Consider the following 26,362-nt stretch of genomic DNA (forward strand, 5'->3'; position numbering starts at 1 on the left):
TAACGAGAAATGTTTCAGAGAACAGCAACATATGTCTAGATTTTAAACTAAGTTAATTCCTGTGCAATATCGATGCCACACTCGAAAAGTAATTCTCATACCTCATAACAAATATCTGACTATGTATTACAACATCATATAATTTACTCTTGCACTAGCTGTTACTAGTGTACATACTGCAGGTCATTTCTTTCTTCCAAGAAAATCTGATTCCTTGTATTTGGAAGTTTAAATATATTTGATAAAATACAGACAAGATGGGGAAACTCAAGGTAAACATCTAAAATGTTGTGTGAAGAAACATTGTTACCTTATCTGCTTTAATGTTTTCTTGTTCTGACAGCCAGTGATTTGGTGGACAGAAATTTCTCCTTGTGTCTCTAGATTTCAACATTTTCACTAAATTAGTGATGACCTAGATGACAGAAACAGTTCTATTCAATATGAACTGGTCACTAAATGAAACCATGCAAAGGAAAGGCAATTCTTCAAAGCAAATTTCTAAAGAAGTCCTGTAATAGTGTGTCAGGTTAAATTATTTTTCCCCCTAAATAACACTACACTGTTCTTATTGCTAAATACTTTAGAAGACATGATTAGCAATTGAGATCTGGCCATAAATCACCACCAGAATTAGTTTACTGAAAAGTGGTTCCCCTTCTGCAGATCACAGAATATCTCTAATGTATAAAAAAATTATATGCTAACTCAGGAAGGCTAAAAGTAATCACATCAGCACAAAATAATTTCCTTCTGTAAGATCATTTATTAAAAATAAGAGTTAAGTTTAAGTATTTATACTGTGCTTACCAAGGTACCTGAGCACTTAGAATATATACAAAATGTATAAGATTTTTAAACATTTTTACATTAAGCATCATATCACCTGTCCCATATTCTAAGACTGAGTATACATCTCACGCTGACAGCTCCAATTTTAGATTAGAAAAATTGTTTTTTTAAGAACATTCCCCATTTCTTCTTCTCCCACCCTGCCCCGCACCAAACACATTTTTCACAGACACCAGATACTGACCTAATATAAAAAAAAAAATCAATAATATTTAGTCTTGAAATTGTATAACTCCAATCTTCTCACCAAAATATTTTATATATTCATACATATTTATTTTAAATTGCTTAATTTTTGTCAAAAGAGGTAAGGCCATTTCAATATCAGATGGTCCAAGAGGATAAGAGTAGAGGTAAACACAAAAATCGACATTTCAATATATTTATATAACAAAACAAGGAAGCTGAGGAAGACACTTATCCTGGACACTAGGCACCTCTGACAATTTAAAAAATATAAAGGACACATCAGCAGCTCCCCCAAACCAGAAAATAACCAGTCAGAAATATCAAGTCAAACAGTACCTTTACAATACCCTACTGCACCCACAAATATCACCCCGATCACATCCCTCCTACTCCCAAATCTGGGTACAAATATTTGAAATGACTTAGTAACCCTACCCAAATATATGTAACAAACAAATGGAAGGATGCGTTATACTTTTACAGAAGAACTAGCCTAAAGCAAGTTACCAAAGCTACCACAAGTAGGAATACACTTTGCCACTTAAAATTATAGCACTTGAAAAACAAGTAGAAGAAATGCACAGACAGTGCTTTCAAGGTATTTCTTGCTGAACCACAGTCTTCATGGGCAGGTGTGAAAAGCAACAAAGAACTTAATGGACCTTCCAAAGAGCTTTGTCTCTAGATACTAAACAAAGGACCTTTTAATATCCAGTTTGTAAAGGAAGGTCCTGCAGGTTGGAATAAGTCTGAAAGAAAATGCTATTAGGAGAATTGTTTGATTACACAGGAATTCTTTCATCATCTTGCCCTTGTAAAATTTGATGCAGGCTAGATGAGTCATTAAAGTTCTGAGATTCCATTAGCCGCCCCCACCCCCCCGGTTACAAAATCTAGAAAGAAATCTTCCATGTGAAGTAAAAGGATGTGTTAATAAAAAAATGTAAAAGAAGCTTAAAGAAGACTGCATTAAATTAGCTGGGACTGGAGTTACCCCAACAAAATGTATTGGATTCTTTAAAATGAAAAGCACAATAAACAAAAAAGATTCCTTTGAATTTGTTTATATTTTTTAAAAAAATACATAAAAATGGGAGTTTCCTTCTAATAATGTACCAGACGCAAGTATCAGTGTAAATTAAACGTCAGGAAATGTAGTTTTTGACTCTACTGTTTTAGAATAGCCAACTCAGAACTTAGTACAATATAATCAACTACTTAAGTGTTTGAAAAACTCCTGTTTTTGATTCCACAGAAAGGCTTAGAATTCTAAATGCATCAAATCATATTTTGATAGATATTTCTATTTCAATGTTCATATAATAAGAAGAGAGGCATTCTCCTGAAAGGAAAGAGGTCAGATGGTTCCATGTGTCAGATCTTGCCACTTCTAAGGCCCCAGTTATGCTCACGCTTAACTTTACTGTGAGTAATCCCATTCATTTAAATTGAAACTACTTACATGCTTATCGTTAACCACACCTGCATTTGCAGGATTAGGACTTAAATGTCAGTATTAAATATTGCATACATGTGCTTTCCATCAACATTGATGGAGGTGGAACACGGAACACGGAACACATACAAAACAAGTAAGAGAAATCCAGAACATAGTTCATAGAGAAGACTATATATACCCTATTTTCTTAGCTATGGCATTAGGAACCATTAATCTTTTCCCATCTTTTATATAATTCAGAAAAATGAAAGGAAAAACAAATAAATATTTTCCCAATAATCACAATCACAGAATTATACGACTAGAAGGGACCTTAAGAAGTCTTCTAGTTCCATTCCCTCCACTGAAGGTGGGACTAAGTATTATCTAGACCAGTGGCTCTCAACCTTTCCAGACTATGTACCCTTTCAGGACTCTGATTTGTCTTGCGTACCCCCAAGTTTCACCTTACTTAAAAACTATTTGCTTTACAAAAGTCATACCTAAAAATACAAGTGTCACAACACACTATTACTGAAATATTGCTTCTTTTCTCCTTTTTTGCCATATAATTATAAAATAAATCAACTGGAATATATATTGTACTTTCATTTCAGTTTATAGTATATAGAGCAGTATAAACAAGTCATTGTCTGTAAGAAATTTTAGTTTGTTCTGACTTCGCTAGTGCTTTTTATGTAGCCTGTTGTAAAACTAGGCAAATATCTAGATGAGTTGATGTACCCCCTGGAAGACCTCTTCGTACACCCAGGGGTGCGCGTATACCTGGTTGAGAACCACTGATCTAGACCATCCCTGACAGGTGTTTGTCTAACCTGCTCTTAAAAATCTTCAGTGATGGAGATTCCACAACCCCGCTAGGCAATTTATTCCAGTGCTTAACTATCCTGACAGTTAGAAAGTTTTTCCTAATACTTAACCTAAATTGCTCTTGCTTGAAAACTTATGTCCGCCCTCAGTCTTCTCTTCTCCAGACTAAACAAACCCAATTTTTTCAATCTTCCCTCATAGGTCATGTTTTCTAGACCTTTAATCGTCATCGTTCCTCTCTGGATTCTCTTCAATTCATCCACATCTTTCCCGAAATTTGGTGCCCAGACTGGACACAATACTCCAGTTGAGGGCTAATCATCGTGGAGTAGAGCAGAAGAATTATTTCTCATGTGTTGCTTACAACACTCCTCCTAATACATCCCAGAATGATGTTTCTTTTTTCTGGCAACAGTGTTACACTGTTGACTCATATTTAGCTTGTGATCCACTGTGACCCACAGATCCCTTTCCACAGTACTCCTTCCCACTCATTTCCCATTTCTATGTGTGCAACTGATTGTTCTTTTTGCATTTGTCCTTATTGAATTTCATCCTATTTACTTCAGACCATTTCTCCAGTTTGTCCAGATCATTCTGAATTTTTATCCTATACTCCAAAGCACTTGCAACCCCTCCCATTTTGGTATTATCTGCAAACTTTATTAGTGTACTCTCTGGGACATTATCTAAATCACTGATGAAGATATTGAACAGAACTGGACCCAGAACTGATCCCTGAGGGACCCCCCCCTTGATATGCCCTTCCAGTTTGACTGTGAACCACTGATGATTACTCTCTGGGAACAGTTTTCCAATCAGTTATGCACCCTCAGGATAGTAGCTCCATCTAGGCTGTATTTCGTAGTTTGTTTATGAGAAGGTCCTGCGAGACAGTATCAAAAGCCTTACTGCAGTTAAGATATACCACACCTACCGCTTCCCCCCTATCCACAAGGCTTGTTACCTTGTCAAAGAAAGCTATTAGGTTGGTTTGACAGGATTTGTTCTTGACAAATCGATGCTGATTGTTACTTATCACCTTACTATGTTCCAGGTGTTTGCAAACTGATGGAGCAAATAATTAAGCAATTATCTTTCTGCATACAGAAGTTAAGCTGACTGGTCGAATTCCTGGGGTTCTCCTTATTCCCCTTTTTATAGATTGGTACTATATTTGCCCTTTTCCAATGCTCTGGAATCTCTCCTGTCTTCCACTACTTTCTGAAGATAATAACTAATGGCTCAGATATCTCCTCAGTCAGTTCCTTGAGTATTTTAAGATTTGGTTACATTCATGTAGCGCAAGAGTCTATTATTTGATAAGCTATTCCAATTTCTAACTTCAGCATTTTACTACTTTTTTTTTTTTTTTTTTTGAGAAACATACTGCTCACTTTTCTTTACTGTAAATCAGTGCAAACCAAGTGTCAAGGCTGGACGGTCTCCTTTGGAAAAGACCTAGCGCCAGACACTGAAATCCTGCCAAAACAAGGTGAATTTCAGCCTTGACTGTAAAATTTTATCAATAAATTAGTCATGTGTTTGAAAAGTAAACAAATGCTGTTTTGTTATTAACCACATTTCTAATCAGAACTAGAGACTAAGATATCTTTAAGATTTACATTTATAATTCACTTAATAGACAAAACACAAACTGCTGAGAACAGTATGGGTAAACTGAAAAGTAAATAAGTTCAGATAATTTTTCTGGAGTCTAGTAGCTGTCTAGAAAAGAGTAATTTTTTGAGTACTGTATGCACAACTATTATCTTGTATGAGAAGAAAAGAATTCAATAGTTGCTTGAAAGAAAACAAAATGTTAACACAATTTTATCATAACTGCAAGTGAAGGAAAATGATTAAATAAGATAAACTAAAAGGCACAAATAGAGGAAGACATGATATAAACCACATACATAAAAACGTCCAACATGCTGTCATTCCCAGTAAAATAGAAATATTGGCGTCTCAATTTGTGACCTTTAAATTGAAAGTTATTTGGTAATTTAAAGACAAGTAATTAAATTAAATTGTGCAAACATATATTAGAGCAATCTGCACAAATTATAAATTCAGTGATGCATTAGGACTGTATTCAATGCAATCAAAACATTATCAGTTACTCTCACTGCTACTAATGCTCATAATGCTCATGCTCATAAGTGAAATGTGTTGTAAAATCAGGCAGAATGGGCTGGATAGAGGCTATCATAGACTTGTAGAATGAATAAGCATTCCTTAATTAGCCCATCAGGTTAAGTGCAAGCATTAATGGGCCTTTCCTAAAGTCTAGCATGACATCTTTCTCCAAACATGGCCAAGAAGAAAGTTCCATTAGCAATATTAATACAAGCTTAGTTGATCATTTTCATTCAATTAACTTCTTTCAATTAAATAGATAGCTTGACAAAAGCAGTGATAAAAGACCTGAAGGGACAGCTGATGACTCGAACTGAACATTAGTGTGCGAGAGGTCACCAGTATTAAACGGACTGTAAATCTAGCATTCAATTTGGAAAATGCATTTCTTCTGCTCCCACTCCTTTAATGAGCAATTTTAGCTGACTAGATGTGTTTGCTGCAGAAATTTCATGGCAAGTCAAGTACTCTTCCTCCTCCCCCTCAATGGTTATATTCTTAGGTTTTTTCCTGCCAACATTCTCAGCTTTCCGTAATTCATACCTTCGGTTTCCCTGGGTAAAACAGGGTAGGAAGGTATTGGTAGTTATTTAAGAATAACATACATTTAGGGTATGTCTACAGTGCAATGAAGCACATGCGGCACAGCTGCAGATGGCCCGGGTCAACTGACTTGGTCTTGTGGGAATTGGGGCTGTGCAGCTAAAATCTGTAGTGTAGACAGGCTGGATGGAGCCTGGGCTCTGAGACTCTCCCTGTTGGGAGGGTCCAATCCAAGCCTGAACACCTACACTGCAATTTTTAGCCACGTAGCATGAGCTCCACAAACCCAAGTCAATTGACCTGGGCTCTGAGACTCAGTGCTATGGGTTGTTTATTGCAGTATAGACGTACTCTAAGTCTACTTCACTGGACTGATTCACTACTGCATTACAGCAGTTGTCCACCACTGGTCTTGATGTAGTTGTGAAATTGGTGTAACAGCAGTAAATATCAATCTCACAAGTCTGCAGGTCAGCACGGCATTTAGTCATAGAATCATAGGACTGGAAGGGACCTTGAGAGGTCTTCTAGTCTAGTCCCCTGCATTCATGGCAGGACTAATTATTATCTAGACCACTCCCTGACAGGTGTGTGTCTAACATGCTCTTAAAAATCTCCAATGATGGAGATTCCATGACCTCCCTGGGCAATTTATTCCAGTGCTTAACCACTCTGACAGTCACGAAGTTTTTCCTAATGTCTAACCTAAACTGCCCTTGTTGCAATTTAAGACCATCGTTTCTTGTCCTATCCACAGTGGCTATGAAGAACAATTTTTCTTCCTCCTCCTTGTAACAACCTTTTATGTACTTGAAAATTGTTATGTCCCCTCTCAGTTCTCTCTTCTGCAGTCTAAACAAACACAATTCTTTCCATCTTCCCTCATGCAGTCATTTCCTATTGTGTACGTGTGCAAACTCTAGTTGAGGCCTAATCAGCACGGAGTAGAGCTGAAGAATTACTTCTTGTATCTTGCTTACAACACTCCTGTTAATACGTCTCAGAATGATGTGTGCTTTTTTGCAACAATGTTACATTGTTGACTCATATTTAGCTTGTGATCCACTATGACCCCTAGATCCCTTTCTGCAGTACTTCCTACGCAGTCATTTCCCATTTTGTATCTGTGCAAACTGATTGTTCCTTCCTAACACTTAACATTAAGCATGTGAGCAGATCCACCGCTGTTAATGGAACTTCTCACAAGCTTAAATTAGTCATGTCTTGCTGAATTGGGCCTCAATTAATACTCATATTCTATACTAACTCCCGCATAAGTCAATTAAAATATGAAACGAACTCAAGTCATGTCAAAGAAAAAAAGCTAAAATTATTTAATTTACAGTCACCAAAATGACATTGTTATTCTGTGTACTCTTAAATGCAGAATTCACATTAAAGCAAATGTTATTTCCAAATTCCACATTTCCTGAAGATAACCTCTGAGATAGAAGTATAATTGTGAAACAAACTGCAGCCAAATACTGTTATGGTATATGTCAGTAGAAACAGGTCTGAAAGTCTTGTTTAATCTGTAGCTGAAAAATAACATCCTGTACCTTAAACAGTTGAATCCATCGTTTTTGTTCTGTTTGTATACATTGCTGCATTTCTGTATTTGTTGTAACTCCAACACTTCTAAATGCTGCAATATATTCCTCACGAACTTCTGGCTTTGTTTCTGGGTAAGCCAACTTGATGATTCCTAAACATGCATCTCGAAGGCAGCGTGATAATATTACCAGCTCTTCTAGTGTAAAAGGCATCATTGATGATTGTCTTTGACCTACAGTTACATAAAACTACAAGGTTACATTTTTAAAATAACATTTCTAATCAATTTTTTCTATATTTATATAATTATTCTTTTACTCTGTTGTGCAAAAACAATAATAGTCACACAATAGAGAAAGGAGACGCACAAAGGAAACAAAAGCTACAGAACATAAGAAGTTGGCAAAAATTAATGAATCTATCAGACATTTTATTATTACAATAGTACGGACTTAAAATTACAATGAAATGGATATTAACATGCTCACTTAATTTTTGTACTACATACTTAATGTTCAGTTAACAGCCTGCAGACCCAATCTTCATGGTCCTTACTTTACTCCTGGAGGTATTCTGCGCCAAAAAATTAAAAATTCTGCAACAAAAAATTAAAAAATCTGCGCACAATATTTTCAAATGCTACAAAATTCTGCATATTTTATTTTTCAAAATAACAATATAATCACATCAGTTTCAGTGATTTTTGGTCATTTTATTTCAAAGTACCTGTCAGCAAGTATGTCTGTAACAATACAGACAACAACAAAAATTCAGGAAATGTTTTTTGACAAATAGATTCCTTACTAGGCATATTAATAGAGAACTCTGAGTAATAATTCACTTAAACTACAATACAGAACCGTATTCCCGCACCCCTCAAAAGCAGTGCAAAGGCTTGGGGGAGTCGGGATAACGGAGGAGCTGAGGGACAGAGAAGTACATTGCTGGGAAGGAGCCTGGGTGTGAACTTGGGACGGCTGTTGGGTATGGGTGGGAAAAGTATGGAACAGGTTTTTTTCAGGGGATGGAGGGATTGTTACGGAGCTTCCCCCATGCAGACACTGGCTGACCCCTAGCCTCTCCCATTCAGGTCAGGCACATCTGCCCCTGACCCCATGTGTTCCTGCACCCCCATGTGTCCTTGAACCTCCTGTCCACATGTGTCCCTCCACCCCACTCCCCCATCCCAATGTGGCCCTGTACCCCTGTCCCTATGTGGCGCTGTACCCTCTCCCCCTTCCCCATATGTGTCTGTGCCCCCACCCAGCCACTCCCCTGTCTTTGTGTGTCTATACCCACCTTCCCTGTGCCTTTGTGCCCGCACTCAGACCTCTGCACCCCCTTCCCCGTCACCATGTGGCCCTGAACCTCCCTCCTCCCATGGCCCTGTGCCTCCACTCCCATTCAGCCCCTGCCCCTGCCCCAGTCTGTCCTCCCACACTAGCCCTTATGAGCTCCCGTCTGACCCCCCCCAGCAGCCCCACGCTGTCTGTCTCCCCATAGCCCGTCACCTGATATGGCCTGACAGGCGCTGTGAAGAAGGCAGGGTCTTTCTCTTCCCTAGCTGGCTGGGAGCTGCTGCTGTGTTCTATCGCCACAGAGCCCTCTGGTGGGCAAAAGGCATAACAGCAGCAGTTATTTTCTGATGGAAGCTGCTGCTGTTCTTGCACAACCGTGCCCTCTGGTGGGCAAACGGTGGAACTGCAGCAACATTTTAGCAGAAGCTTTTTTCTGAGCAAAAAATTAAAAATATGCATGGCTCATCAATTATGCACGTGTGTAGTAGCACAGAATTCCCCCAGGAGTAACTCATGCAAAACTCCTACTGAAATCAACAGGAATTTCAAGAGAGTAAGGTCTGTCAGATTAGATCCTAGAGAATGCTTGAAGCTCTTACCTTCTATAGGGTCACCAAAGAATTCATTATCATGTATAGAAATAAGTGAATGACTAAACAAAGAACTAAAAAGGTAGAAGAGTGGAATGATCCGACTGGAATCTTCTAAAGACATTGGTGATCCCCTTGATATTACTTGAAGCAGTGGGACCATAGACCTTAAAATATAAAAATCAAAATACAAAATCAATTAAACGTTTCCTTTTAAAAAATGCTTTAAGCGTCATCAACGTAGTCAAAATATTATTTATAGTACTATAAAGTTTGCAGTGTTCTAGCCATGTTGGTCCCAGGATATTCAAAAGACAAGGATGGTGAAGTAATATCTTTTATTGGACCAACTTCTGCTGGTGACAGAGACAAGCTTTTGAGCTTACAGAGAGCTTTTCTTCAGGTATGGGAAAGGTACTCCTTGTCACAGCTAAAGGCAGGTCTACACTTAAAACGTTGCAGCGGCACAGCCACAGTAGCACTTCAGTGAAGATGCTACTACGCCGACGGGAGAGCTGCTCCCGTTGGCATCTTTAATTCACCTCAGCAAGAGGCGACAGCTATGTCAATGGGAGAATTACTCCTGTCAACATTGTGCTGTCTACAGCGGGGGTTAGGTTGGTCTAACTGCATCATTCAGGGGTGTGGATTTTTCACACCCCGAGAGACATAGTTATACAAATGTGAGTTTGTAGTGTAGACCTGGCCTCAATTCATGATGGAGAAGATTGTTTAGTATAAGGAGTTAACATGTCAGAGACTATTCAAGGTGAAGTGGGCAGTTAACACCTCTGTAGTTCTAAAACTAAAGAGGGATAGTGGTTAATAGTCTGTTGTAATGAGCCATAAATCCAGTGTCTTGACTGAGTCCATGATTTTTATTGTCTGACAAAGTTATGAATTTAAGCTTCCAGGCTCACCTTTTGAAGGTGTTGTGAATGCGTCTTTTGACGATGAGGACTGAGAGGTCAGATATGGAGTGATCATTTTGTGAAGAGTTTGCCCACGAGTAATATGGTGTTTTGGGGTTTTTTTATCATTTTTCTGTGAGTTCATTCGAGAGCACAGTGATTCACCCACATAATTGGTACTGGGGCATTTAGTGCACTGGATGAAGCACACAAGCTAATAAAGCTTAGTCTTAGTTTAACATCTTATATGCCCTCTGTTGGAAACTATATCCTGCCTGAACAAGATGGAATGATTATTTATAGGCTGTCACCGTTTTGTATCTGAGTGCTTAACAAATACAATTACCACACCCCTGTGTTATCTCTATTTTAGAATTGTGTCTTATTTCTGGTTTAGAACTGAAGAACAGAGGGAAAAAGAGATTAAGTGACTTGCACGCTACCACACAAAAAGACTGTCACAGCTGGGAACAGAATTCAGATCTTTAACACCCCAGTCTTGGGCCTTAGCCACAAGACCATCCTTCATCCATGAGATAAACCTGATAGCCTAAAAGGTCTTTTCCACCTCTAACTACTATGACCCTACATGAAGAGTCCTCTTATGTTTTATGGTAATTAAATGCATCTTAAGAATAGGCATAAAAGATACACCAGCATGCAGCATGACTCTGGAGAAAGGACTGGTAGCACAGAATAATGAAATATTTTGAATATAAGTACTACACTGCAATTGGAAACTGATACAAACTGAAATAAAGCAATTACATGCTTAGAAAATATGACTATAAGGCGCACCAGGAATTGTTAAAGAGGAATTGTTAGTTAAAAATCTAACTAAATACTAATAATCTTTATCACACTAACTATTTATAATACAAGAGAACACAGTTCACTGAGAGAATTTGCAAATGCAAGAAGAACAGAACCAGAGGTCACTATGGGCAGTAAGAAGGAACTGAGGGAACTTGGGGTCGGTTGGCTCTTTATACCGACACCAGCGGCGCATGGCAGCAGAGGGTGCTTGAGCCATCCTGATGGGTACCACTGCGGGGAAAAATTTCCAGCACCTGTGCACGCAAAAAGCAGAATGCACATGTACAATCACTAGAAGAAGAAAGTACAGGTATTGATAAACATTTGTGCAATGATGCTATAAATCTCTGCACTCTGGAAAATAGCTGTCAACCAGATTATGGGATTATAAATACTGTACCAGTATTGAAAAACAAGCCACACAGCCCTTATCAGAGAATTATGTAACTAGGGCACGAATTACACATTTACGCATTAATAACTGCATAGATTTGCTGCATTCTGACTGGTTTAGATGCCTCTTCAGTTATCATACATAATAATGTAAACCCTGAAGTGCAGCAGTGTAGTTATATTTTTCCAATTTATTTAAAATTGTTTCTTTTAGAATACTTGCATTGCCATTATGAAAAATATTCTATTGCACAAAATTAGAACATAAACTTAGAACACAGTTATGGGTGTTTAAACAACTTTTTAAATATAACCAGTGTTAATAACATCCTGCACACACATAAACTACTCCTAAAACCTGGTGGCATCAAGGAACATTGTGGGGGAAGAGCAGGAAGGCAAATGGCTGCTAATGAGCCATCTGCCATTTTACCTATAGTCAGAGGAGCACATCTACAAAGGGAGTTAGGGTGTGGATCCAGGGATATACTGTTCTCCACTGCTCACTATCTCTATCCTGTGTATCTGGCCTCTAGACTAGTCTGACATTCCTCAGGTTGAGAAGAACCCACATATGGGGCAGAGCTCTTCTTAGATTCCTGCTTCAATTTGTCTAGAAAGTACTTTTAATGTTTGATCACGGGAACTGGCATAACAACAACAAAACTTCAAATGTCATCATCAATATTTTTAAAATAATAAAGCCATTTTTATTTTTATTCTAAATAAAGACTAAGTCAATTGAAGTCAATTGAAGTTTTGACTGAGTAAGAACTAAGTGAAAACTTTAGGGTTTTGTTTGGTTTTTGGTTTGTTTTTCGTACCATCATATTTGTCCACCGTACCATTAATTCTCTTTTCCTTTTCATAAGACATGCTATATTATGAAAAGAGCTCAATTATAGAAATGATATAATACATACCCTGTAATCATTCGTGTAGTCATTGAAGAGATTAGATACCAAAGATGTCTCAGGAATCTGGCATTAAATGCTAAACTGTAAAGAAGCCTAAAAGAGAAAAAGCGAATATATTACTGAAGCAAATGAAGGTTGTCACACAAGAAAACCACAATATTTCTATCACGCCTTTCAAATCAAGCATTCCCCAAACTGATGTACAAAGAAATATAAATTAAGGTAATTGTAATATATATATAAACATTACAAAGATTTTTAACTGTTAAAGAAAGGGAGTAATAATGCCATAAGGTAAAATCCAGCAATTCTGCAATGAGAAGTGCACAGGCAGACCCTGCATTAAAACCTGCATCACAATGCAGTACTGAGGCCCAAATTTGTACAAAGGAATGAGGCACACATTAAACAAACATTACACGCTTCAAAGCTCTGAGTTACTTTATGAGTAACATTATAATGGTCAGGTGGGAAACTGACAGGTCACTCTGTGTGGCTTAATCTTAATTAGCAAAGCAAAATTGATATAGATTGTTTTAAAGTACAAAATTTTTATGTGAAAACAGATTAAAACGTCTTATGAATAGCTAATCTCCACAAAAAAAATTATTAGTTTAAAAAATCTAGTACACTTATTTGTGTGTGTGTTCAGGTGTAAGTTATGGAATTAAATACATTCCTTTTTTAGAATCTAGCATAACAATTAAATCCAAGGGACAATGTTTGTTCTCAGATATACAAGTATTCTCCTTTTAATTTAAGAGGAGTTGCATCCGCCAGTGCATATACATTTAAAGGCAGAAAATGGCCCTCAAGTATTTTACAGATGTAATTAAAACTTGGCGTGCCCTTTCACAGATTAAATGTATCATCCTTTGAAGAATCTCCAGTTACAGGTAAGTAATCACCATTTCTTCTTCAATTGATGATCCCTATGTGAATTCTACATGTGGGAGATTAGTTAGCAGCAGTCAATCAGGAGGGGGTGCGAGGATGCAGATGGTATGGAAGTCTGTAATACTGCCACTCCCACAGGCCTGTAGTTTCCTTGCATCTGTAAAAGTCATCTGCACCAATGCACAATGTTTTGTAAAGGTGGGGATGGAAATCCTGGTAGCCACTCTACATATATCTAGTAAGGGTTTATCTTGCAGAGATGCCGCAGAGGTTGCTTACACTCTGGTGGAATGGGCTTTCACCTCCGTCGGGGGAGAGTGTGAGAGGAGGAAAGATACGTGCTAGATGGTAGAGAAGAATGATGCAGCCTGACATTCACTTAGAGAGTCTCTGTGCAGACAGTGGTTGACCCATTGATTGCTCTGCCAGGACAACAAATAGTCTAAGTCAGTGGTTTACAACCAGTAGTCTGCAGATCCTGGGGGTACACAGACTATGTCAAATATTTCCAAAGGGGTCTGTACCTCCATTCAAAAAATTTGTAAGGGTCCGCAAATGAAAAAAGATTGAAAACCACTTGTCTAGGTATCGTTCTAATTGCTTTCATTCTCTGTAGAGACATGTATAGGGAGTAATTTGTTGGAGAAAAATCAACATAGTTTTTGTAAAGAGAAATTATGCCTCATCAATATGCTAGAATTCTTTGAGGGGGTCAACAAGCATGTGGACAAGGGAGAATCCAGTGGATATAGTGGACTTAGATTTTCAGAAAGCCTTTGACAAGGTTCCTCACCAAAGGCTCTTAAGCAAAGTAAACTGTCGGGGATAAGAGGAAAGGTCCTCTCATGGACTGGTAACTCGTTAAAAGATAGGAAACAAAGGGTAGGAATAAATGGTCATTTTTCAGAATGGAGAGAGAGAAATAGCGGTGTCCCCCAGGGGTCTGTACTGGGACTAATTCATAAATGATCTGGAAACAGGTGTAAACATTGAGTTGGCAAAATTTGCAGATGATACAAAACTATTCAAGATTGTTATGTCCCAGGCAGACTGTGAAGAGTTACAAAAGGATCTCTGAAAACTGGGTGACTGGGCAACAAAATGGCAGACGAAATTTAATGTTGATAATGCAAAGTAATGCACTTTGGAAAACATAATCCTAACTATAAATATAAAATGATGGGGTCTAAATTAGCTGTTACCACTCAAGAAAGAGATCTTGGTGTCATTGTAGATAGTTTTCTGAGAACGTCCACTCAATGTGCAGCAGCACTCAAAAAAGCAAACAATGTTGGGAATTATTAAGAAAGGGATAGTAAGTCGACAGAAAATATCATATTGTCGCTATACAAATCCATGGTACGCCCCCATCTTGAATACTGCATGCAGATGTGGTCACCCCATCTCAAAAAGGATATATTGGAATTGGAAAAGGTTCAGAAAAGGGCAACAAAAATGATTAGGGGTATGGAATGGCTGCCGTATGAGGAGCGATTAATAAGACTGGGACTTTTCAGCTTGAAAAATAGACGGCTACGGAGGGATATGATGGAGGTCTATAAAATCATGACTGGTGTGGAGAAACTAAATAAGGAAGTGTTATTTACTCCTCCTAACACAAGAATTAAGGGTCACCAAATGAAATTAATAGGCAGATGGTTTAAAACAAACAAAAGGAAGTATTTCTTCACACAACACACAGTCCACCTGTGGAAATCTTTGCCAGAGGATGTTGTGAAAGCCAAGACTATATAACAGGGTTCAAAAAAGAACTAGGTAAATTCATGGACAATAGGTCCATCAATGGCTATTAGTCAGGATGGGCAGGAATGGTGTCCCTAGCCTCTGTTTGCCAGAAGCTGGGAATGAGCCACAGGGAATGGATCACTTGATGATTACCTGTCATTCCCTCTGGGGCACCTGGCATTGGCCACTGTCGGAAGACAGGATACTGGGCAAGATGGCCCTTTGGTTTGACCCAGTATGGCCATTCTTATGTTAAGTCTTCTCTCTTCATCAGAAGAATACGGTTTCGGAAAAATACCAGTAAGTGGATGGTTTGATTCGAATTTACTTTAGGGATGAATACTGGTTCGAGGCAAAGAGAGACCTTTTTATGAAAAATGGTATTTGACTGATCTGTCGTAAGTGCTCCCAGCTTGCTCCCCCTTTTGGCTGATGTGATGCGGACTCAGATGGCAACTTTCATTGAAAAATGGGACACAGAACAGGTGGCTGTTTGAAAGGAGGTGTTGAGAACTGAAAGGATGAGAGAGAGTGAGGTCCCATTTTAATGTTGGTCTCAACACTGGTGGGGAAGTTCTAATGAATCCCTTCAGGAATCTACTTATTGTTGCATAGGTACTGACAGTATGGGCCTCAACTGGAGAACGAAAGGCACTGATGGCTGTGAGGTGGACCTGTAAAGAACTGGCAGAGGTGCCCAAGTTCTTAAGGGTGAGTAGGTAATCTAGAATAAACAGGAATCCCAGTAGACTCTGGAGAAAACTGGTGCTATTGTGCCCCAGAAGAGAAACATTTCTATTTGGCTGAATAGCAGCTCCTGATAGAATCTTTCCTGCTTTGTTTGAGGATGGAGTGGACCACTACCTAACATGAGCACTCCACATTCAATACCCATCCAAATATTAAGCCTTGAGTTGTAGAGGTCCTGGGCTGTGGTACCTGGTTACATCATTGTATTGAATCGGTAGATCTGGAAATGATCGATAAACCGGCATTCCTAAACTTCAGAAAAAGTCCGGTTTATAATCTGGTTCCGCGGGGCCAGCAGGCTCCGTACCTGGCAACATGTCCTGCTGCTCCTAGGGGGAGGAAAAGCCACAAGGGGTTCAGAGTGCAGGAGGGGGTGTGTGATGCAGGCTCTGGGAGAGATTTTGAGTGCGGGAGGGGGGATTGGGGCAGAGGGTTGGGGCACAAGAAGGGTTTTGGAGTGCTGGATCTGGGGGGTGCTCACCTTGGGCGGCTCCCCGCAAACACAACCTGTCCCTTCTGTTCCTAGGTGGAGGCGAGGCTATGCAGTTCTGCGCACTGCCCCCACATGCAGGCACCGCCCCCGCAGCTCCCACTGGCCGCAGTTCCCAGCTAATGGGAGGTGCGGAGCGAGTGCTCGGGGCGGGGCGGGGGCAGAGCTGCCTAGCCACGCCTCTGCCTAGGAACAGCATTGACAGATCTACTGCTTGCCAGGAGCCACCCAAGGTGAGCACCCCCTGGATCTGGCTCCCTGAAACCCCTCCCGTGCTCCAACCCCCAGCCCTGCACCCAAACTCTCTTCCTCTTAGTAAAACGGAATTTTTCACTTACCAGCACTGCCCCATTGCCCCAACATTCCAGATTAAAAAGCTTTTACTGTACTTGGCAGGGTCGAGTCCAAGTTAAAATGGAGTCCAGGTTCTAAGCCACCCACCACAATCCATAGCCAGCTAGCCTGATTTAAAGCACCTCCAAACCCAGGTGAGACAATATTCTGTGTGGGCGATAAGGGGGTTATGGTTAAAACCCAGGTCTATCTGTAATATGAGAACTGTGAAATTTCAGGGACTGTTTTAGGCATCAATGAGCAAAATCCTATTGATTTTGGTGAAAATACAAAAAACTAAAAGAAGGGGGGTTGTAGGGAGTCCTTGAAATAGAATGGAATGGGAGGGTGGAACACAAGGAGCTGGGGGGGGGAGATGAAGGAATGCAAGGAGCCCCTTGTGTTCAAATATGGATTTTAACCATCAGTTAAATCAGCAAGCAGGAAACCTTGATTTAAATAGTTAATTTTTAAACCTTGTTTTGCATTTGTACTTGTGTAGTTATTTTGTACTTTTGTACTTTGTAGTTATTTTCATAGATTCATTCTCTTTGGTTGGTATAACCATTAAACATGCTGATCTGCAATCAAACACAGAATCATAGAATGTAGGACTGTAACAGACTTCAATAGGTCATCTAGTCTAGTCCCCTGCACTGGTTGCTAATACTTAGTCAAGTATTATCTAGACCATTTCCTCACAGGTATTTGTCTAACCCAGGGGTTCTCAAACTTCATTGCATTGCAACCCCCCTCTGACAGGAGGGACGAGGACTACTTGTGGCACCTTGGAGACTAACAAATTTATTTGGGCATAAGCTTTCCTGGGCTAAAACCCACTTCATCAGATGCATGGAATGGAAAATACAGTAGGAAGATATATACAGATATAGACAGATAGATATATACACAGAGAACATGAAAAGATGGGGGTTGCCATACCAACTATAATGAGACAAATCGATGAAGGTGGGCTATTATCAGCAGGAGAAAAAAAACTTTTGTAGTGATAATCAGGATGGCGCATTTCAAACAGTTGACAAGAAGGTGTGAGTAACAGTAGGGGGGAAAATTAGCATGGGGAAATAGTTTTACTTTGTGTAATGACCCATCCACTCCCAGTCTTTATTCAAGCCTAATTTAATGGTGTCCAGTTTACAAATTAATTCCAGTTCTGCAGTTTCTCGTTGTAGTCTGTTTTTGAAGGTTTTTTTGTTGAAGAATTGCCACTTTTAGGTCTGTAATTGAGTGTCAAGGGAGGTTGAAGTGTTCTCCGCCTGGTTTTTGAATGTTATAATTCTTGACGTCTGATCTGTGTCCACTTACTCTTTGTTGACTCATATTTAAATTGTGCTCCACTTTAATCCCCAGATCCTTTTCTGCAGTATTCCTTCCTAGGCAGTCATTTTCCCTTTTTGTATTTGTGCAATTGACTATTCCTTCTTAAGAGTACTACTTTGCCTTTGTCCTTATTGAATTTCATCTTATTTACTTCAGACCATTTGTCCAGTTTCTCAAGATCATTTTGAATTCTAATCCTGTCCTCCAAAGCACTTGCAACCCTTCCCAACCCTTGGGAGCATCTGCAAACTTTATAAGTGTTCTCTCTCTGCCATTATCCAAATCATTTATGAAGACACCGAATAGAATAGGTCCCAGGAATGATCCCTATGGGACCCCACTCGATATGTCCCTCCAGCTTAATTATGAACCATGGATAACTACTTTTTGAGTATGCTTTTCCAACCAGTTGTGCATCCAACCTTACAGTAGATTCATCTATGCTACATTTCTCTAGTTCGTTGATGAATCGTCATAGGAGACACTATCAAACGCCTTTCTAAAGTAGAGATATATCACATCTATTGCTTTCCCCTAGCCACAAGGCTTGTTATCCTCTCAAAGGATATTAAGTTGGTTTGACATTATTTGTTCTTGACAAATTCATGTTGACTATTACTTATTACCATATTGTCTTCTAGGTGCTTACAAACTAATTATTTGCTCTATTATCTTTCTGAGCACCAAAGAGAAGCTAGCCAGCCTATAATTCCCTGGGTTGTCCTTATTCTCATTTTTATAGATAGGTACTATACTGCCCTTTAACAGTTCTCTGGGATCTCTCCCATCCTCCATGATTTCTCAAAGATTATCGCTAGTGGGTCAGAAATCTCTTCAGCCTGTCCCTTAACTATTCTAGGATGTATTTTATCAGGCCTGGCAGACTTGAGAACATCTAACTTGACTAAGTAATTCTTAACTTGTTCTTTTTCTGTTTTATCCTCAGATGCTATCCCATTTACACTGATGTTCACTATGTTAGTCATCTAATCACTGCTAAAAAAATATTTGGTGAAAACTGGCAGGAAAAAAAGGCATTTAACGCTTCAGCCATTACTGCGTTTTCTCATATTGTCCTTCTCTCGTCACTGAGTAAAGGGCCTACCCTGTCCTTGGTCTTCCTCTTTTGTCTAGCATATTTGTAAAATGTTTTCTTATTATCCTTTATGTCCTTAACTAGTTTAATCTGGCCTTGGCCTTTCTACATTTTGGTCCCACATGCTTGTGTTATTTTTTCACATTTATCTTTCATAATTTGACCTAATTTTCACTTTTTGTATGACTATTTTCTGAGTTTCAGGTCAAGGAAGATCTCCTGGTTAAGCCAGGGTTGTCTTTTACCTACCTACCTTCCCTCTTACCCATCTTTCCTATGCACTTAGACAGTTTGCTCGTGCCCTTAATAATGTCTTTCTAAAAAAATTACCAACTTTTTTCTCTTAGACTTGTTTCCTATGGAATTGAGTTTACTAAAGTCTGCCTTGTTGAAATCCATTATCTTTATTTGGCTATATTTAAAGATAGTCATTTGATTTGGTACTTCTTTTTGATTTAAGTAATCATATAGCTTAACATACTTTTTACATATTTTTTATGTTATGTTAGAAAGTGGTGAATGGCATTTCTTATTTACTACATGATAGTTTTGTACTCATGATTTGTGTCAAGATGTGTTTGGGTGGACATTGGAATTCAATAAATTGTACAGCACCGCCCTTTTAATATGGCTATTTGTTAGTTAAATAAAACTACCTTAACTCCACTAGATACAGAAGGGAACATAAATTAATCTAAACATGTTTTGCATTTAAAATTAACTGATTTATTACACAAAGGAAGTATTATCTGTAGTTAATGAATTGACACATTGGTTTTGGTCACCCTGGGCCAGCTTTTCAAATCTATTTCGGTGCCTAAAGATGTAGAGAGGTGCCTAGTGGATTTTCAAAAGCGTCTAAGCAGCTTAGGTATCCGAAATCAATGGGAACTGAAATCAATGGGAGTTGGGAGCCAAATCTGCTTAAGTGCTTTTGAAAAATCCTACTAGGGACCTGTCTGCCTCTTTAGGTGCTTAAATATATTTGAAATTTGGCCCCATGTCCTTCAAGTTTTTAGAATTAATAGGTCTGATTCTTTCCCACCTCTTTTTTATTCATAGATTGGAATGGGAAAATAAGCTTTTCTGCTTTTTAAACTCCAAACTAATTGCTGGCGCCTCCTTGTGGCCAATGTCCCAGTACAGGTACTCCAGAGGGAAGTGATACAGTGATCTCATTAAATGGATTAGTAAAGGATAAGGGAGCTATTCTTTAAAGGAGCAGAAACGGTGTTCGTGGCTCCTATGGCAGGGAGCCAACCCACAACTTAGTCCTCATTCAAGGGGGGGTCCCAGCAGCACGATGGCTGGGGACCAGGATGGGTAAAGGCAGAGGGCTGGCAGCAGCCTTTCCAGGTATATGTAAACAATTATGGAATTACCTGCACTGGACACTTTTATCTACCAGGTACTTACAGACATTTAGGAATACAGTTGCGGCCTAATTAAAATACACCCAGTGTCTCCTGTCCTCCTTCTGGCGTTGTCGGACAACAAAATATAGATACTTAATATAATACATGACATTGTGGCATATTTAAAAAGCTTGAGTTGACCTCAAAAGTTAGATGTTTTCCCCCAATTCTGTATAAATTTAAAAAGCACGATCCTTTAACTCATTTAAATTTGAGGAGGGGTCATTGACAGCACATTTTTTATTTAAATGATTTTAGTAGGTTATAGTAGGTTTACATTTTAACTAAGGCTGTCGATTAATCACAGTTAACTCTCATGATTAACAAAAAAATTAATCGCGATTAATCACAGTTTTAATCACACCGTTAAGCAATAGAATACCAAATGAAATGTATTAAATATTTTTGGATGTTTTACTACATTTTCAAATATATTGATTTCAGTTACAACACAGAATACAAAGTATATAGTGCTCACTGTCATTTTTACAGTGCAAATATTTGTAATAAAAATAATGTAAACAAAATAGTATTTTTCAATTCACCTCATACAAGTACCATAGTAGTCTCTTTATTCTGAAAGTGCAACTTACAAATGTAGATTTTTTTTTTTTAACATAACTGCACTCAAAAACAAAACAGTGTAAAACTTTAGAGCTGAAAGTCCACTTCGTCCTACTTCTTGTTCAACCAATCACTAAGATGAACAAGTACATTTACATTTACAGGAGATAATGCTGCCTGCTTCTTATTTACAGTGTCACCAGAAGGCGAGACCAGGCCTTCATATGACACTTTTGTCGCCAGCACTGCAAGGTATTTATGTACCAGATATGCTAAACATTCATATGCCCTTTCATGCTTTGGCCACCATTCCAGAGGACATGCTTCCATGCTGATGATGCTCATTAAAAAAATGTGTTAATTAAATTTGTGACTGAACTCCTTGGGGGAGAATGGTATGTCTCCTATTCTGTTTTATCCACATTCGGCCATATATTTCACGTTATAGCAGTCTTCGATGATGAACCAGCACATGTTGTTCATTTTAAGAATACTTTTACTGCAGATTTGATAAAACGCAAAGAAGGTACCAATGCGAGATTTCTAAAGATAACTATAGCACTTGACCCAAGGTTTAAGAATCTAAAGTGCCTTCCAAAATGGGGGACGAGGTGTGGAGCATGCTTTCAGAAGTCTTAAAAGAGCAACACACCAATGCAGAAACTACAGAACCCGAGCCACCAAAAAAGAAAATCAACGTTCTGCTGGTGGCATCTGACTCAGATGATTAAAACGAATATGCGTTGGTCCACTCTGCTTTGGATCATTATCGAGCAGAACCCATCATCAGCATGGACACACGTCCTCTGGAAGGGTGGTTGAAGCATGAAAGGATATACGAATCTTTAGCACACCTCGCATGTAAATATCTTGCGATGCCAGCTACAACAGTGCCATGTGAACGCTTATTCTCACTTTCAGGTGGCACTGTAAACAAGAAGAGGGCAGCATTATCTCCTGCAATTATAAACAAACTTGTTTGAGCGACTGGCTGAACAACAAGTAGGACAGAGTGGACTTGGAGGCTGTAAAGATTTACATTGTTTTATTTTTGAATACAGTTATTTTTTGTACATAATACATTTGTAAGTTCAACTTCCATGATAAAAAGATCGCATTACAGTACTTGTACAAGGTGAATTGAAAAATACTATTTCTTTTGTTTTTTACAGTGCAAATATTTGTAATAAAAAATAAATATAAAGTGGACACTGTGCACTTTGTATTCTGTGTTGTAATACATCCAAAAATATTTAAGTAAGTGGTATTCTATTATTGTTTAACAGTACGACTAATCACGATTAATTTTTTTAATTGCTTGACAACCCTAGTTTTATCATAGGTGGTCAATTTCAAATTTAATTTTTAAAATATATATATTTAATTTTTTAAACATCTAATTTATATAAAAAATTTTAATCTAATTTCAAAAAAATAAGATTTTTTTAAAATCATTTATTTTTATCCACTCATATTGGGACTCAATAATTTTACTTTCTTCCAGATTCATATTATTCTGATATTTGAGTGGAAATTATGCATTAGTCGTCACTGGAGACTTATTAAATTATTTAAATAAAGAACAGGTATTTTCTCTTTTAACATTGAAATATCTAAAATGACATTAACTTGAATGTCTTGGTTTCAAAGCAGAGGAATTTGTGCAATGACCTTCAGTTCCTGGCCTCAGCTTCAAAAAGAAAAGCTATTTGGCAGAGTGCCTTTAGGTCTCCTAGGACATCCAAGTAAAAACCTGTTAATTTTACAATCATCCCAGGAAATTATGTACTAGTTTTAGCTGAAATGAACAAACATCATGGATACTGGACTTCCTATCATAATGTAATTTGCTTTTTCATTTGTTCTGGCAATGTTCAGTAGTATTTCTAAAAAAATAGGAAAACTTTAAGAGCTTAGAATAATAACAGTTGCCTCAGTTTTATCCATCTTTCAGAACTCTGAAAACTTCACCCAAATGATTCACAGGTTCAACTGGAGCAATTGCTAAATATTATGGCCTGAATTCTAGAGTGGTAAGCAACCATAGCTCCAACTGATCAACAGAGAGCTGCAGATGTTGAGAACCTCTGAAAACCAGCCCTTCTAACTTAACATAGATAGGACTGAAGATTTTACTGTATCACTCATTATATTTTACAGATATGTCCTGCACTTGTGAAATATTGATATTCTATGCTTTGGATTCTTAGCCATTACCACAAAACAGCCGTTAGCCCAATAAACAAGGCTTGATTCACCATGTTACAACAGTTTTACATTTGTGCGACTCCAATGAAGCGTCATCCATTGTAACCAAAGGAGCGGCCATAAAACGTATGTAATTAGTGCTGAAACCTGCTCTCAAAGTAGAAGGCAATAATTTTAGTTAAGGTAAATAACAAATGCAAATAAGGCTTTCAAGAATTCTGTTCTTTGTAAAGGTTTCCAAAAATAGCTGTTCTTTTAAATTCTTCTGGTCTTTCCTGGTGTACATTATCGGTCACGGAAAAATTTAAGAGCTAAAGAGAGACATAACACACTCTAGTTGTTCTTGTTCAGTCTGTGTTTAATGTAATCTTAAAGTCACTATTCCTGGACAAAAACATCAAAATTGAGTTAAGGTTAAATGTACATATCATTCAGGTAAAATACATTTCAGTGATGTTGTAATTATCCTCCAAACCAAACGCTACAAATCCAGTAAATTCAGAGTTACAGGTAAATTTAAAAGAAATCCAAGTAATTCGGATATGAAAATGAACAGTTAGGAAATTTAAACCACCTTAACTCTGCCCCCATCATTTTTTTTTAATTAAATGTACATGAACACTAAAACAATAAACTCAGAGAATATTACCAATTCTAATGGTATAATACATCAATATTAAATCTTTTATTTTAACTTCTATAGTTGGATTCACTCCCTGGCTGATTTATGCCACTCTGGAACAGTGCAAAGCAACCGCAAGTTTACACCCAAGTCTTCTCTTGCCTCCTGTTCTGTTCTTCAAAATCCCTCTCTCTGTTATCTGTTCCATTACCGAGATTATTGTGCATGTGTGCGCACTGGGTGAGTGGGGGAGGGGGAGACAGGGAAGGTATACAAAATCTTTTAATTAAATTTTTTTCTAAAAGGGATAACTAACAGACTGACTAACAGATGCATTGGTATATTTTCAGAAAATTCATATTATATTCAAAGTGAGTGCTGTAATTTTTGGGAGGAGATGTGGTATTTTCTATATAATAAAGAGGTTGAATCCCTGCTTCAAGTGCAAAAAATCAACCAACTCAACCTTAGGTACAACTAATGTTCTCATAATTTAGCACTTAGGAGTTAAATTTAATGCAATGACTTTTGCTATATCTATTTTCAACATGTTAAATCAAATGATCTCTACTGCTATATCTAAGTATATAATGACTATTTACAGGGAACCCTGCAGTTTCTCTCTGCAGGTATCTAATTGTTCACAAAGGGCACATGATTTATATGTATTTATTAAAAAGGTATTTTTGGGCACCCATGGTTTTAAAAAAGTGTCAAATTCCTTCTGTGCAATTGGATAGATTAAATGACCCATTAAGCTTTATTTAGCTGAGGCACCACTATAAGTTAATTAGTTAAAGGCAAGATTTTCAGTCTAGGTCATAAATTGAGCCCAGTTTCCCACTGAGACCATTTAAGTTAATGAAGAGAATACAATAGAATGAGACAAGCTCATACAGTCTAGTAAAGGTCACTATTGCAGGAGCAGTGTATTTTGACACTTCCTTCGAACTGCCAGGTGTCACAGGTAGAAAATAGCATATGTGAGTACCATTAAATGAGCCATACAACTCCTCTGGCATAAAACTGCAAATGAAATCTTTTTTTCTGAATATATATCACAACAAAATGGCATAATGCGGATAAGGTAAAAAGGTTTTAAAAAAAATATATGCAATAGTGCTAACTCATAGAAAAAACATAAGAGCAAATACAAGAAATAAATCCAAAATGTGCTTGATAAAATAAGAAAGCTCCCAGAAAGATATACAAAGGTAGCCATGTGGAAATACTAAATAACTTCCCTTTACACATGAAAGCAGACTGCTAACATTACACTACAATGTCAGTTTTCCAACTCATCTGCCCATGTGAGAAGATTAGCAGTGTTTTGAAAGTCAAACAGTAGTAATGTATTGTTACTATGAAGCAGTTTTACTTAAATTAGCAATTGCCCTACACAAAACAGTCAGAAGGCTGCTAATCAATAAGGCCCTGATCCTGAAAATATTACACAAGTGCTTAATTTTAAGCATTTTGTGTAGCCCCAGACTATTTTTGAAATGAGTGACATGACTCAGATGCTTAAAAGTAAAGTACCTGCATAAATGGCCTAAATAAGTCATTGAGCATGCAACATTTCCAACAAAGAGCCTTCAAAATCCCTCCTAGATCAACAGTTACAGGTGTGTGCTGTGTATGACTCAGTTATCTTGTCAGGTCTTTTTATAATATCCAATAAAGGAAATTATCAAGTTACGTATAAACTTAACACTCAATGGATGAAACCCTGGACCCACTGAAGTCAATGGCATACCTCTCTCTGACTCTGATAGAGTCAGTATTTCACCCTGTATCTCATTTGGTTTCCCAACATTGATTGACTATGACTATGTCTTCCAACATTTATGCTTCTTCCTTTAATTGGGATTGTTCACATCTACCCAATTTAAATTCCTCGGAAGGACCTGTTCAACTACATGATTCTGTAATGCACCTATGTTAATGCAGAATATATGAACTGTGAAAAAACTGAACAACTGTCATGTCAAGCTTGAACAAAACAGAAGTATTGCAAATGTTAGGCCTCAAACTTCCGTATTCTGCAAAATGCAAGCCTTGCAAAAAATAACGCTTATGCTCGTGACTTGTGGTCAGGAAACGAGGCGACCAGATAGCGATTTATGCTGACTCCTATGTACTTATCAATCCAAAATTACCCACATTCAAAATCTGGTTGGCTACAGAAAATAGATAGGCCGAAAATTAATTATGCATCAATTATACGATGGCAACCACATAAATGATGTGGCCCACCCTGATTGGTTGGTCTGTTCTAAACCACGGCCGTGAGACCAGATAAAAAGGAGAAGGCACAAAAGTGTGTGTGTGTCGTCGGTCGTACCTGACCCACACCCCCTGAACCGAAGGGACGTGCACTTCTCGACTGTCTGTACCTGGCCAGTGCGGAAAACGGCCGACTGAAG

At 38.1% G+C, this 26,362-nt stretch overlaps 1 protein-coding gene across 1 annotated transcript in view; it reads right to left on the reverse strand.

Moving 5' to 3' along the window:
* Positions 1-26,362, reverse strand: part of UBE3C (ubiquitin protein ligase E3C) — a 173,446-nt gene that overhangs the window by 85,813 nt on the left and 61,271 nt on the right. Inside the window, exons 11-14 of the mRNA XM_074946275.1 lie at positions 12,481-12,567; positions 9,447-9,604; positions 7,555-7,781; positions 311-415 (exon numbers count right to left, since the gene is read on the reverse strand). Coding sequence (XP_074802376.1) covers positions 311-415; positions 7,555-7,781; positions 9,447-9,604; positions 12,481-12,567 — 577 coding nt within the window. The remainder of the gene's footprint in view (positions 1-310; positions 416-7,554; positions 7,782-9,446; positions 9,605-12,480; positions 12,568-26,362) is intronic.

The sequence above is a fragment of the Natator depressus genome, chromosome 2 (genome assembly GCF_965152275.1).
Source record: "Natator depressus isolate rNatDep1 chromosome 2, rNatDep2.hap1, whole genome shotgun sequence".
Taxonomy (NCBI): Eukaryota; Metazoa; Chordata; order Testudines; family Cheloniidae; genus Natator; species Natator depressus.